Genomic DNA, 14,533 nt, shown 5'->3' with positions numbered 1-14,533 from the left:
CTATCGCTGTTTTGACGCTGATAGCAGTGAAAGTACTCGCTCGGAGCTGCCGGAGCGTGTGGACTGTGGAGCATGCTACATGGCTACAATTTTGACCACGCGCCCATAGAATATGGATGTCGATGTACTACTACGCACGCGCCAAAAGACCATTCGCATGGAGCCTCTATCGCTTTTACACGAATGGAGGTTCCCTGAAAAAGACGGAGATAACAATACCTCTTTGACACATAGATGTACAAGAGCGGCAACACGTTATGGTTACCTCTATGTAGTATACATAGAGGTAACCCACGTGTTACCGCTCTTGTACATTTACACATAGATGTACAAGAGCGGCAACACGTTATGGTTACCTCTATGTAGTATACATAGAGGTACCTAACCCACGTGTTACCGCTCTTGTACATTTATGTGTCAAAGAGGTATTGTTATCTCCGTCTTTTTCAGGGAACCTCCGTTCGTGTAAAAGCGATAGCTCATATAAGTCTGGCAACGTCGCTCTATCGGTGAAAATAGTGACCAGTTTAGTTGACAGATGCCCCCCTTAAGCAGACAAAACATTGGGGTTTGATGCAATATTCATTAAAAATATTTAAAAAGCACATAAGTCTGGCTCAAAAGTAAGCTTAAAAGTGAAAACAAAATGTGTGACGGTGTGTTTTTTACCTCCAAATCTACGGAAGGAGGCGTAAAAGCTCCAGAATTGTATTTTCATGGGTAAGTCTTTAATAATTATTTCATCGCTACCAATCGCGATTTTTACTCCGAAAATCGCTGAAAATTAAAGATTTGCATATTATAAGTGTAATCATCTCGTGACAAAGTAACAAAATCACGTTTCATAGCGTAATTTAATAATTATTTAATGCATTATTTTAGGCCTCATTTGTAGTGATGTGTGTACATACTTTATCGATAAAATTAAATTTATCGTTTTAATAATATTTGCATACTTTTGTAGATTTCCAAAATGTCATGAAATTAGAAATGCGTGGATCAGGGCCATAAAACGAAAAAACTGGGAGCCAAAGAAATAGTCTCGCCTATGTTCAAAACATTTCGAAAATCCAGTTAACTATATATTTGGTTTAAAATAAAGAAATTAGAATTAGATGCAGTACCAGTACATTTGAAGGATATCCTAAATAGTTAGGTACTATCAACCAGTATGTACTAAGCACTTTCAATTTGTATGTAGGTAGCCGGTAGGTGTCTACTACTAGATAAGTAGCACATTGCAATTTTCTTGATTTGACCATAGTTAAACAAAAAGAGACCAACTATTAATTTGCAGTTTTGAGGAAGTAAATTATTCCTTATGTTTTACAGATTTTTTTTTAAATTTTTGTTAAAAATGCAAAAATCCCTATGACGATCATAAGGATTTTTGCATGTTGAAAAGCATGACAAATAAAATTTTATTTCAGGTTATAAAGAAACTAAAACCACGTCAAGAGCTGGCTAATAGTGAAACCAAAACGAGTCGAACTTTATCTACCTTAGAAGCCTTGGGTCTGCTGATTGTGAATAGATACTAGGCTACCCAGGCTGGCTGCCAGGTAGGTATAAACTTTGTAACAACTAATCACTAATCCAACTCCTCAATGTCATGTTGCAAGAGTAGGCAAAGACTGTTATTGAGGATAATTTTTTATTCAATTATAAACTTTTAGAAGTTCTTACTTTTGAATCGTCAAATGCATCTATTTTTGGTCAGTAATAAGGAAAATAGAACTTACCAGGGCCACTGTAGTTCATCGTGAGTCTTATAGCTTTTTAATTTTATTACTTGTTTTTTTTTAACAGATTGTAAAGAGAGTCGCAGGGAGTCGGATGGTGTTGGCGCAAAACCGTGGCGTGTGGAAATCCTATCCTAGAGAGTATCGAGCAGCTATAATATGCCAGCTGATCTCAACTTAGATCTGATTTGTTTCACGTATAAAGACGATCCTAAAACAAGTCACATTTTTTATCTACCTACATTTGAAGCGGTGGGAAGTAGAACCAATAAATTTGAATTAATAAAAATGTGTTTCCTTTTATACTAAGTACTAGCTGATGCCCGCGACTTCGTCCGCGAGGATTAGTACCTTTCCTTTGTTACTTCTCCGTCCTTTCAAATATATCTATGAGAAAAATCAAGTCGATTGGTTGTTTAGTTAGGGCGTGAAGGAAGGACAAACACACTTTCGCATTTATAAATAAAATTAAATAAAAAATATTCGAAGAGATTTACTGTTTTTTTAATGAAAGTGTTCCGTCATCTGAACATAGAGAATTAATTTAGCTGTAATATCGATATCCTTAAAAAATTCGTCGTCCCAACCGTAGATGGGTGCACACAGTGACAAAATGACGCACGCACCAGCACGCACAAATAAATGAATTGACACGCATTTGGAGCTTAGTATCCATCCAGGTAATCATTCATCTAAGGTATACTATCTCTATGGTTCGCACCTTCGCACTGATGTCAATAGTGCCAACATAGACGACAGACAATATTTCTATGACGACCGTGATGACGACAGACCACCGACTGACAGACCTAGCAGCTAACAAAATGTCATGGTACAGCCAGATGCCTGTGGTAAATAAATAAGAATAACATAATCATTCAAATTCTTTGCATAATATACAGCAAACAGTACAGATGGTGGTACCGTCAAACTATGACTACTTGAATCCAGAGCTTGATTGTAGTCTCTACTCAAAAAAAAATACTCGGTGATCTGTAAGGTGTTTCTACTCTACAAGACTCAAAAAGGCTAGAGTCCAAAGCTGTAAAACCAGTTTAAAAAAAATCTACTCTACTTCATTCAACCGTAGTCTGAGTTCAACAACTTAGATAGAGTAATAAAGCTAGATAAAGGAACGTTTGCTTTCTCATTAACACTAAAAAGAGAGCACAGATAAAGTTACTAATGTGATAAACAGATAATAATAATAATAATAATAAAATAGTCATTTATTTAGGCAACTTGAACCCATTTGGACATACATAAAAGTAAATACAAATACAAATGTACAATTGTTAAAAATAATAATGATAAAATGAAAATAATAAAGTTACAAAATATACAATAATAAAATTAAAATTAAATTAAAATTAGAGATTGCCCCCAAATAGGAGGTTCGTACTTTATTTACGGTTATTGTCACGATGTACGGCAAGCCAGTACTTCAGTATGGGATTCTCAGGGCACTCAGAGCATACCCTGAGGACCTCGTTTTGAGAATCGCGGATGCGGGACCAAAATGCCGCAACACGAGATCTAACAACCGCGAAATAATCGGGCACTCTGGCGTCAGCAAACATGCCCGACGCACTGCAGTATTTAGGCAGTTTCATCAGAATGCGGTATGCGTTATTATACTGCACTCTGATGCTGCTACGTGCACTTTTCGTGGCGTTGAACCAAAGCTGACACGTGTAGAAGCATTGACAATATGCTCTAAACAGCGTCAGCTTCGCCTCAGGACTGCACCGTGCAAACCGACGTGCGAGCATATTACACCGAACAGCCAGAGCCCTCCTTTCGCGTTCTATATCGCGGTTATCACGCAAGTCCTCAGTTAGGATATGCCCCAAGTACCTGAACTGATCCACCCTTTCAATAGGTACACCATCTAAAAAAACCTTCGGAATCCTCTCCGGACCTCTACCTGAGCGGAATAACATCATCTCCGTCTTTTTAACATTATACTTCAGGCCGTGATCCCTTGCATAATGCTCGCAGATGGCCAATAATCTTCTAAGTCCCCTGATTGAGGGACTTAGAAGTACCATGTCGTCAGCGTAGCTTAAATTATTCAGGCAAGTTGTACCTATGTGACAACCAATCCTTGTACTTCTAAGTTCCTCAATCAGATCGTTTACGTATAAGCTAAAGAGGTCCGGAGAGGTCAGCCCACCTTGACGTACGCCACACTCTAATATATAGTCATTAGAGATGGCGTCGCCCCATTTAACAAAGTTTGTCTGATTTTCGTACCAGTATCTCAACAGGTCTACAGTCTTACTGGGTACATTCGATGTTGTTAGTTTTTGCCAAAGTCGCTGGTAGTTAACTAGGTCGAAGGCGCGGCTTAGGTCTAAGAAGCAAGCATAAACCGACGTACCTCTGTTAGTGTAGTAGTTAACTGTTGATTTAAGACTGAAAACTGCAGAATCTGTTGAGAGTCCAGAACGAAAACCAAACTGCGTGTCGTCAACCTTTATGTTACCTTTCATACTTGGATGTAGTAGCCTTTCCAGAATTTTACCTATAATGGTCCCTAAAGAAATCGGCAGGAACAGAGACGCAGCTAACCTATTTTTTGTCCCTTATCGTGTAACCTATTTTTTTACTTTAGTTGCAAAACAAACTTTGAGAATTCGTGGCGTCATTGTATTTATCATTAGTTACCTACTATTTACTTTTTTGTACTCAATCTACGCTCAACAGTCAACACCACAGACCAATAACATCAACACCACTTACCACTTAGGCCCATAGATTAGGCCACTTACCCTCAGAACAAGGACTGCACTTACCAGTCACCAAGTAGTACGTAGTATCCCTATTAATCTGTGGTAGTAGACTACCAACACTCAAGTCAGGCTCTATGCTCTTAACAGATAGAACTAATGGGGCCGATTCTCTAGTACACAATCTCTAAACTAAACTAAATTAACAGGTCTAAATCTAGTGCTTTCCTTTTCCGCAAGCAACATTATGAAAGGGATAGCAATAGATTTAGACGTGATATTTTAGTTTAGTTTAGAGATTGTGTACAAAGGAATTAGCCACAATGTTGTTTAGTATAAAAATCACTATAATTTTAGTTTGTGCAATTAGAACTAGATGGCGTTTTATCAAAAAAATAAATTACGGTACGACAAGGCTATCTTGGCGCGTGGCGAAATTCAGAACTAACGGTGCCGTCATGTGTCCCCTTTGTCCTTGTTTGAATATTCCTTGGATGAATAATGGAATATTCTAAGACATTTCTAAGCCTTTGTTCTCCAACCCCCCTGTCAATGTCAATCAAGTGGCAATAGAGCCTTGTCGCACTGTAGTCTGGTATCTCTACGCAAAAAGTTTTATTTACTACTAGGTGCTACTAGCCACAGAACACTATTACTCCTATGCTACTAGCTGAAGCCGGCGACTTCATCCGCGTGGAATTAGGTTTTTAAAAATACTGAGGGAATTCTTTGATTTCCCAGGATAAAAAGTAGCCTATTTCACTCTCGGTCTATATTTATACCCATAGACTATACGTATAGTAACGTACGTACTTAATATACATATGCAAAAATCACGTCAATCCGTTGCACGTTGCGACTTGATTGAAGGGCAAACCAACAAGCAAACACACTTTGGCATTTATAATAAGGGTACTATAGCAACCTTGACATGACATCCATGTTTGTGCTACATTTTAGTTTTCGCAGTGTTACTGCATCCGTGATCCATCCATTCAACCTTTGTAGAAGTGTACTGCTGGGATATTCACTTATAAAATGCTAAATTCAACATAATACCTATATAGATGATGCAGTACAAAAATCATGTGTAAAGAAGAAATAAAATTTAGTTTTAAATAATAATTAATTACGGTTTTTGTTTTAGTACCTCAACTTTTAGTACTGAAAGTAGTTACTTCTTTCAATGTATAAAATAATAAATAATGCTGCACATGTGTTGTACGTATAGCTATATAGATGACCTTAAAAAACTAGTATCCAAGGCCGGGAAAATTAAAAATAAATTATATACAATAGTTACTGCAATTAGAAACAGATGGCGCAACTACGAAAGATTAACTGACATCTCTATGTACTCTGTGACTCAAGTCTCAAGTTGTGAGTTGTGAGTAGTGACATGAGTCGTCCAAAATGGCGACCACGAACGACTCGAAGGCGCCTTTGCGCCTTGTAAAAAGAGTACAGTTTGGAATATTATCTCCAGATGAAATCGTAAGTTATGTGAACTTATGTGTTTAATGTTTTACTGATGAAATAAATTGAAGTTGGCGAATATTAGTTTCATTTATTGGATAAATTGTAATGTTGTGCAAGGGTGCTTCTACTTCGCCTGCGTCGTTTTCCTGTTCTGTATCTATTGCATTGTTTTTATATGATTGAATAATAAATACTTAAGTTCTAAAACATATCGTATATTTTATATTGTCTTAATTAATAACCCATTATTATTTCAAGCGATTCTAATGGTTCTGATCTCTGTATCACTTTCACTAGCTGTAAAGTTTGAGGTTCTTGGAAAATATATTGTTTAATTTCCAGCGAAGAATGTCAGTCACAGAAGGGGGTATACGTTACCCGGAAACGATGGAAGGTGGAAGGCCGAAACTTGGAGGTCTTATGGACCCTCGACAAGGGGTGATAGACAGAAGTTCAAGGTGCCAGACTTGTGCTGGTAATATGACAGAGTGTCCAGGACATTTCGGCCACATAGATTTGGCAAAACCAGTTTTTCACATTGGTTTCATAACAAAGACAATAAAAATATTGAGATGTGTCTGTTTTTATTGCTCCAAACTGCTCGTTAGCCCGGTAATTATTGCTATTTTATTTTTGTTAATACTTAATATTTATTTTAAAAATATTTAGGTATTTTATAAATGTTTTATGTGAATATGTTTGGCAGTAAATAATACTTGTTTTTACATTTCAGACAAACCCAAAGATCAAAGAAGTCATTATGAAATCAAAAGGCCAGCCTCGTAAACGTTTAACATATGTTTATGATTTGTGTAAGGGTAAGAATATTTGCGAAGGTGGTGAGGACATGGATATTGGCAAGGAAGGGGAGGAGGGTAAAAAGAGTTCAGGTCACGGGGGCTGTGGGCACTACCAGCCGTCCATAAGAAGGCAAGGCTTAGATCTCACAGCGGAATGGAAACATGCCAATGAAGATACACAAGACAAAAAAATCCTCATAACTGCGGAGCGAGTTTATGAGATTTTAAAACATATTACAGGTATATTATATAATGTATGTTGTAAAAAAAATTTACTATTGTTGTTACTAAAGAAGTTTATATTTACCTGGAAACAGAGGTTATATATAAGAAATACTTATGCACCGAAATGTTGTTGTTAACAAAAATAGCCACATACCACTCTGTAGGGATGTGTAAATAATTTCCCACCCAGCCCTATGGATAAGTCACTACCCCAAGGAATAAGTGGCAAAAATTCAACTTTTATCTACCTTACCAGGCAGTTACCTTGGCAGGGACAAGTGGTACAGGCCTGCAACCAACATTCTATCTTAAGAGTTGTCTCAGTGAAATGGTACCTATATCTATAGTTTTTTTTTTGTTGCTTGTCCTTGTTATAATAAAATATGATGTACACTGTACACATGTTAAATACTATAATACTGATGAAAAATGAGGTTTCAATGATATATTCATGACATATTATAGTATTTCTGTATATTCATATATTCTGGAACAAAAGAATATTTAGTACCAGTAGACTGAACAGTAGACCCATAGGTACAGTGTTTACATATTACATAAGTGTTTTTTGGAAGATCATTATTTATTAAATTAATTATGTTTGAAACCTTAAGACCTGAGCTTTTTCACTTTTTTTTGACTAGGCTATCACAGATTTTATACCTAAAGCCTGAACTATGTATTATATAATAACTTGATAACTTGTCACTCCCTAAGCATGATGCTGTGTTTACCTATAATTAGCGAAAGTATTTTGTAAAATTAAAATTGTTATTTATGTACCTAAATGTTATATATAAAAAATATATATAATATGCTAAAGTATTGAAACTATCTTAAGTGATATTCATTGTAAAAATAAATGTCTGTAGCTGAACTCACTTGTAAGATGGAATAGGTATGCCCATTTTTTTCCAAAGGGCCTTTGATAAATATAAAATCAAAATTGAAAATGAATTGTAAACTATTTTTATAAATAAGTTTTAAGATAACAAGAGCTTTTTGTTCTAGATGATGAATCCTTTATATTAGGTATGGATCCTAAATTTGCCAGACCTGACTGGATGATTGTCACAGTTCTTCCAGTTCCACCTTTAGCTGTAAGACCAGCAGTTGTAATGTTTGGATCAGCTAAAAATCAAGATGATTTAACTCACAAACTTGCAGATATCATCAAAGCTAATAATGAATTGATGAGAAATGAACAATCAGGAGCGGCTGCTCATGTTCTTACAGATAATATCAGAATGTTACAGTTTCATGTTGCCACATTTGTAGATAATGACATGCCTGGAATGCCAAAGTAAGTAGGAACCAAACAAAATACAGCATGTTATGTTACGTCAGAACTTCAGCTATGGGGACATGCCCTGTATGTCCAATACCTCATTTTTAATCAACAGAGTTGATCACATTTGGTTCCAGTTGCTCAAGGATGTAGTAATGTCAAGTTCAATTAATTAGTTCAAAAATAGATTAGATAATTACATACAAAACTTGAAGCACAAGTAATATATTACAGTATAGTATGTGACAGGTTGAAATAGCAATCAAATCTCAACCTGTAGCGGACTATAGAAGTATCAGAAAAAGCTGCTTAGTCTACTGTAAACAATAATATTAAAATTGCTTATGTTTTTAGGGCCATGCAAAAATCAGGAAAACCATTAAAGGCGATCAAGGCACGATTAAAAGGCAAAGAAGGTAGAATCAGAGGAAATCTTATGGGAAAGCGTGTAGACTTTTCAGCCCGTACTGTCATCACACCCGATCCTAACTTGCGTATTGATCAAGTAGGAGTACCCAGGTCCATTGCACAGAATTTAACTTTCCCGGAATTAGTTACACCTTTTAATATTGACAGGATGCATGAGTTGGTTCGTAGAGGAAACGCACAATACCCAGGAGCTAAATATATAGTTCGCGATAATGGTGAACGAATAGATTTACGATTCCATCCCAAACCATCAGACTTACATTTGCAATATGGATACAAAGTTGAACGTCATTTGAGAGATGATGATTTGGTTATTTTCAACCGACAACCAACTCTGCATAAGATGAGTATGATGGGTCATAGGGTCAAAGTTCTGCCTTGGTCAACATTCCGTATGAATTTAAGTTGTACTTCGCCATATAACGCTGATTTTGATGGGGATGAAATGAATTTACACGTACCACAATCCATGGAAACTCGTGCTGAGGTAGAAAACATTCACATCACACCGAGACAGATTATTACTCCACAAGCAAATAAACCTGTCATGGGAATTGTGCAAGATACACTAACAGCTGTAAGAAAAATGACCAAAAGGGATGTATTTCTCACCAAAGAACAAGTCATGAATCTGCTTATGTTTTTGCCAACATGGGATGGCAAAATCCCTCAACCATGTATTTTGAAGCCTCAGCCACTTTGGACTGGGAAACAAATATTTACATTGATAATTCCTGGAAATGTTAATATGGTTCGAACACATTCCACACATCCAGATGAAGAAGATGATGGGCCTTATCAATGGATCTCTCCCGGTGACACGAAAGTCATTGTTGAACATGGTGAATTGCTTATGGGGATATTGTGTAAGAAATCTCTTGGTGCATCTGCAGGTTCCTTGCTGCATATATGCATGTTGGAATTAGGACATGAAACTGCCGGACGTTTTTATGGTAACATTCAAACAGTTATTAATAATTGGCTGCTATTGGAAGGTCACTCCATCGGTATTGGAGACACCATTGCTGATCCACAGACATATCAAGAAATTCAGCGTGCTATCGTAAAAGCTAAAGATGATGTCATAGAAGTAATTCAAAAAGCTCACAACATGGAGCTAGAACCTACTCCTGGTAATACTCTCAGGCAGACATTCGAAAATCAAGTGAATCGTATATTGAACGACGCTCGTGACAAAACGGGAGGCTCTGCTAAGAAATCACTCACAGAATACAATAACCTCAAAGCTATGGTGGTTGCAGGGTCCAAAGGATCAAATATTAATATTTCTCAGGTTATTGCTTGTGTGGGGCAGCAAAACGTAGAAGGAAAGCGAATTCCATTCGGTTTTCGTAAAAGGACCTTGCCACACTTCATTAAAGACGATTATGGTCCTGAATCAAGAGGTTTCGTAGAGAACTCGTATCTTGCCGGTTTGACTCCTTCCGAATTTTATTTCCACGCCATGGGTGGTCGTGAAGGTCTTATCGATACTGCCGTAAAAACCGCTGAGACTGGATATATTCAGCGACGTTTGATAAAGGCTATGGAGTCTGTAATGGTACATTATGATGGCACAGTTCGTAATTCGGTAGGACAACTAATTCAATTGAGATATGGGGAAGATGGTTTAGCGGGAGAAACTGTAGAATTCCAGAATCTTCCCACAGTAAAGCTGTCTAATAAAGCATTCGAAAAGAAGTTCAAATTTGACCCAACAAATGAAAGGTATCTAAAGAGAATCTTTAATGAGGATATAATAAAGGAATTAACTGAGTCAGGGTATGTCATTAGTGATCTCGAGAGTGAATGGGAACAGTTGTCTAAAGATCGAGAAGTATTGCGGCAAATTTTCCCAAGTGGCGAGTCTAAAGTTGTATTGCCCTGTAACTTCAGAAGAATGATTTGGAATGTACAAAAGATTTTCCATATTAACAAGAGACTGCCTACTGACTTAAGTCCTATTAAAGTTATACAGGGAGTTAAAGAGTTATTGAACAAATGTGTGATTGTGGCCGGCGATGATCGCTTGTCTAAACAAGCTAATGAAAATGCTACTTTACTTTTCCAATGTTTAGTAAGATCAACACTATGTACTAAATTTGTATCTGAAGATTACAGACTATCAAGTGAAGCTTTTGAATGGTTGATTGGAGAAATCGAAACACGTTTCCAACAAGCGCAAGTGAACCCCGGCGAAATGGTCGGCGCTTTGGCCGCTCAATCTCTTGGAGAGCCTGCTACTCAGATGACATTGAATACTTTCCATTTTGCTGGTGTGTCATCGAAAAACGTAACCCTCGGAGTACCACGTTTGAAGGAAATCATTAACATTTCAAAGAAACCTAAAGCGCCTTCGCTTACCGTTTTTCTTACTGGAGGTGCAGCCAGAGATGCAGAAAAAGCCAAAAACGTCTTATGTAGACTGGAACATACAACTTTGCGTAAAGTTACTGCAAATACTGCTATTTACTACGATCCTGATCCACAAAATACAGTTATTGCTGAAGATCAAGAATTTGTCAACGTTTATTATGAGATGCCAGATTTTGATCCCACAAAGATTTCTCCATGGCTGTTGCGTATTGAATTAGATCGTAAGAGGATGACGGACAAAAAATTAACTATGGAACAAATCGCGGAAAAAATAAACGCTGGATTCGGAGATGATTTAAATTGTATCTTCAATGACGACAATGCTGAAAAACTCGTGTTACGTATCAGAATAATGAATAATGAGGAAAGTAAATTCCAGGACAATGATGAGGAAACTGTCGATAAGATGGAAGACGATATGTTCCTCCGCTGCATCGAGGCTAATATGTTATCAGATATGACTCTGCAAGGAATAGAAGCGATAGCCAAAGTGTATATGCACTTGCCTCAAACGGAAGCGAAGAAGCGTATCACGATTACGGAACAAGGAGAATTTAAAGCTATTGCAGAATGGTTGCTGGAAACAGATGGTACCTCATTGATGAAAGTTTTGTCGGAACGTGACGTCGACCCAATAAGAACATTCAGTAACGACATCTGTGAAATATTCCAAGTACTCGGAATTGAAGCGGTGCGAAAGTCGGTAGAAAAGGAAATGAATGCCGTCTTGCAGTTCTACGGTCTATACGTGAACTATCGGCACCTTGCTTTACTTTGTGACGTCATGACAGCTAAAGGTCATCTTATGGCTATCACTCGTCACGGTATTAACAGACAAGACACTGGAGCATTGATGAGGTGCTCTTTTGAAGAGACAGTAGATGTCTTACTTGATGCTGCTAGTCATGCTGAAGTAGATCCTATGAGAGGTGTATCCGAAAACATAATTATGGGACAATTACCTAGAATGGGAACTGGTGTGTATGAAAATGATTTTATTTAAATGGCTAAGTAACTGTTTTTTTTTTTCAAGGAAATCTAATATTTGATGTTTTTCAGGCTGTTTTGATTTGCTACTTGATGCTGAGAAATGTAAACATGGAATGGAAATGGGTGGACTCACAGTAGGAATGGGAGTTGGAGGCGGCATGTACTTTGGTGTTGGTACTCCTTCTATGACTCCTCTGATGACACCCTGGTCTAATCAGAACACTCCTGGATATGGTAGCAGTGTTTGGTCTCCTGGTCAAGGTAAGCATAGTTAAAGTATTGTTAAAGGAGGATGGCAATTTTAGTATGGACCCTGGCGTGGTAACCAATAGAGTTCTAATGTATGTTAGTTTACTGCTTATAACCTACAGTTACTGTAACTCAATAGTTTATGTCATGAAACCACGAGTCGAGGACTTAAAAAGTTAATTTTATTTGTGACGATTTAAAGTGTGTGTTATTTGAAGTGATACCTGATAGAACCTTTGCGGGGCGGAGCGCGGAGAGGCCGAACTTGATTGCAATGCAAGTTACAATGTTGTATTCTCAGGTACATGCAATGGGCATACAAACCAAAAAGATTTATGACATCAGTGAAGGGAAGCATTATGTACTGGTAATATAAGCGGTTTATAGTTGAACTACTTATAAACTTACAACTAATACTATTAATGAATGCAGGTAGTTGTGGTACTTGCAGGGGTCATAATCTCTTTTCTCCGGTGGTTTACAGCGTTTTGCCTATATTAAAAATTGGAGCATATCATAATATAAGCTTTCATTTCATGGGCAAGTAGTTTTTTTTGGATATGCTGGCCTACTTGTTCCATCCTCCTTTGTGCAAATGAAATTCCTGTGTAAATCCTGTACCTACTGTTAAGTACAATGCAATACAATAATACATGATTGTTTTTGCTTTCAGTTGGAAGCAGTATGACTCCTGGTGGTCCGTCGTTCTCACCGTCTGGAGCTTCAGATGCTTCGGGTCTATCTCCGGCGTACAGCAGCTCATGGTCGCCTCAACCTGGATCACCCGGCTCGCCAGGAGCTCCCTTGTCACCTTATGCTTCACCTGCTGGGGCTTCACCGTCGTATTCTCCAACAAGTCCAGTATATGTTGCGGCCTCGCCTAGCCTCACTCCGACATCTTCACACTACTCGCCAACTAGTCCGTCGTATTCTCCGGCATCTCCGAATTATTCTCCAACGTCGCCTAATTATTCTCCGACGTCCCCTATATATTCGCCGACGTCTCCCGGTTACTCACCGACATCGCCAGGGTACTCCCCTACGTCTCCATCTTATTCGCCAACATCCCCGAGCTATTCACCTACATCTCCAAGCTATTCCCCAACGAGTCCAGCGTATTCACCTACGTCTCCCAGTTACTCTGCCACTTCTCCCAGCTATTCACCAACTAGTCCATCTTATTCGCCGACTAGTCCATCCTATTCACCTACAAGTGCGGCCTATTCGCCGACATCTCCTGGTTATTCCCCCTCCTCACCTAGTTATTCACCAACTAGCCCTGCTTACAGCCCAGCATCACTCAGCTATTCACCATCTTCGCCAAATTTCACACCAGCTGCACCGGCGTATTCGCCCACAAGTCCGTCATATTCTCCAACATCGCCGGCATATTCGCCGACTTCCCCGAGTTACTCGCCGTCGTCACCGCAATACTCACCGTCGCCGAGCTATTCGCCGACATCACCGTCGCATGCGGGAGGAAGTCCTACTTATTCACCGACAAGTCCACAATATTCGCCAAAGAGTCCTCAATATTCGCCAACCAGTACGGCATATTCTCCGTCATCACCGCAGCACCCAGGAAGTACTAGGTATTCACCTTCATCACCAAATTACTCGCCTTCGTCACCAAATTACTCCCCTTCGTCGCCCAGCTATTCACCATCATCGACCAAATACTCTCCAACTTCACCAACATCACCACAGTACACTCCAACGTCTCCGACATATTCTCCTACTTCGCCAGCTTATTCGCCGTCATCAGTTGGCCCATCAACTTATTCGCCCACATCACCTAATTACTCGCCCACATCACCTTCACATGACGATGGTGATGATTAGAGCTTAGGTTAGGTATTAATTATTATTGTAAGTTAAGATTTAAAAAGATGTTTAAAACAACAACAAAAAAAAAAATATTTTTTGACAAAATATTGATGTTAGAAATAAAGTGTATACATAATTTCATTAAAATTAAACTATTTTAATATAATATAATCTTTACTTTTATTTATAAAAAATATAGTATAAGCTACCCTTTTGGAAAACGTATGCTAGTGCCCTAATATTCAATGTTTTTTTAAAGTTATTTGTACTCAGCCTCACTAACGTTAAAAGAATTCGAGCGTCGCAACTAGAACACAATAGCGTTAAAGTAAAATGAATCTGAAGGGCCTTGATTTAAAGTCAAAAATTTTGTACCACTGATTTTGATATCTAGAT

The 14,533-nt window shown here is 38.1% G+C and overlaps 1 protein-coding gene and 1 long non-coding RNA gene across 2 annotated transcripts; both read left to right on the top strand.

Moving 5' to 3' along the window:
- The first annotated feature begins 526 nt into the window (after positions 1-526).
- On the top strand, positions 527-2,111 carry LOC138404366 (uncharacterized). The gene is made up of 3 exons (XR_011238349.1): positions 527-720; positions 1,431-1,562; positions 1,810-2,111. It is a non-coding gene; the product is annotated as an uncharacterized lncRNA (long non-coding RNA).
- A 3,747-nt stretch (positions 2,112-5,858) lies between these two features.
- Positions 5,859-14,308, top strand: Polr2A (RNA polymerase II subunit RpII215). The gene is made up of 7 exons (XM_034980364.2): positions 5,859-5,968; positions 6,296-6,565; positions 6,687-6,993; positions 7,990-8,281; positions 8,621-12,048; positions 12,131-12,322; positions 12,984-14,308. Exons 1-7 carry the CDS (start codon positions 5,888-5,890, stop codon positions 14,150-14,152), a joined length of 5,739 nt encoding a protein of 1,912 aa, XP_034836255.1. The 5' UTR covers positions 5,859-5,887; the 3' UTR covers positions 14,153-14,308.
- The last annotated feature ends 225 nt before the right edge of the window (positions 14,309-14,533 follow it).

This window comes from Maniola hyperantus, chromosome 2 (genome assembly GCF_902806685.2).
Source record: "Maniola hyperantus chromosome 2, iAphHyp1.2, whole genome shotgun sequence".
Taxonomy (NCBI): domain Eukaryota; kingdom Metazoa; phylum Arthropoda; class Insecta; order Lepidoptera; family Nymphalidae; genus Maniola; species Maniola hyperantus.
The sequence above is the reverse complement of the archived record's forward strand: the minus strand, read 5'-3'. Positions and strand labels throughout refer to the sequence as shown.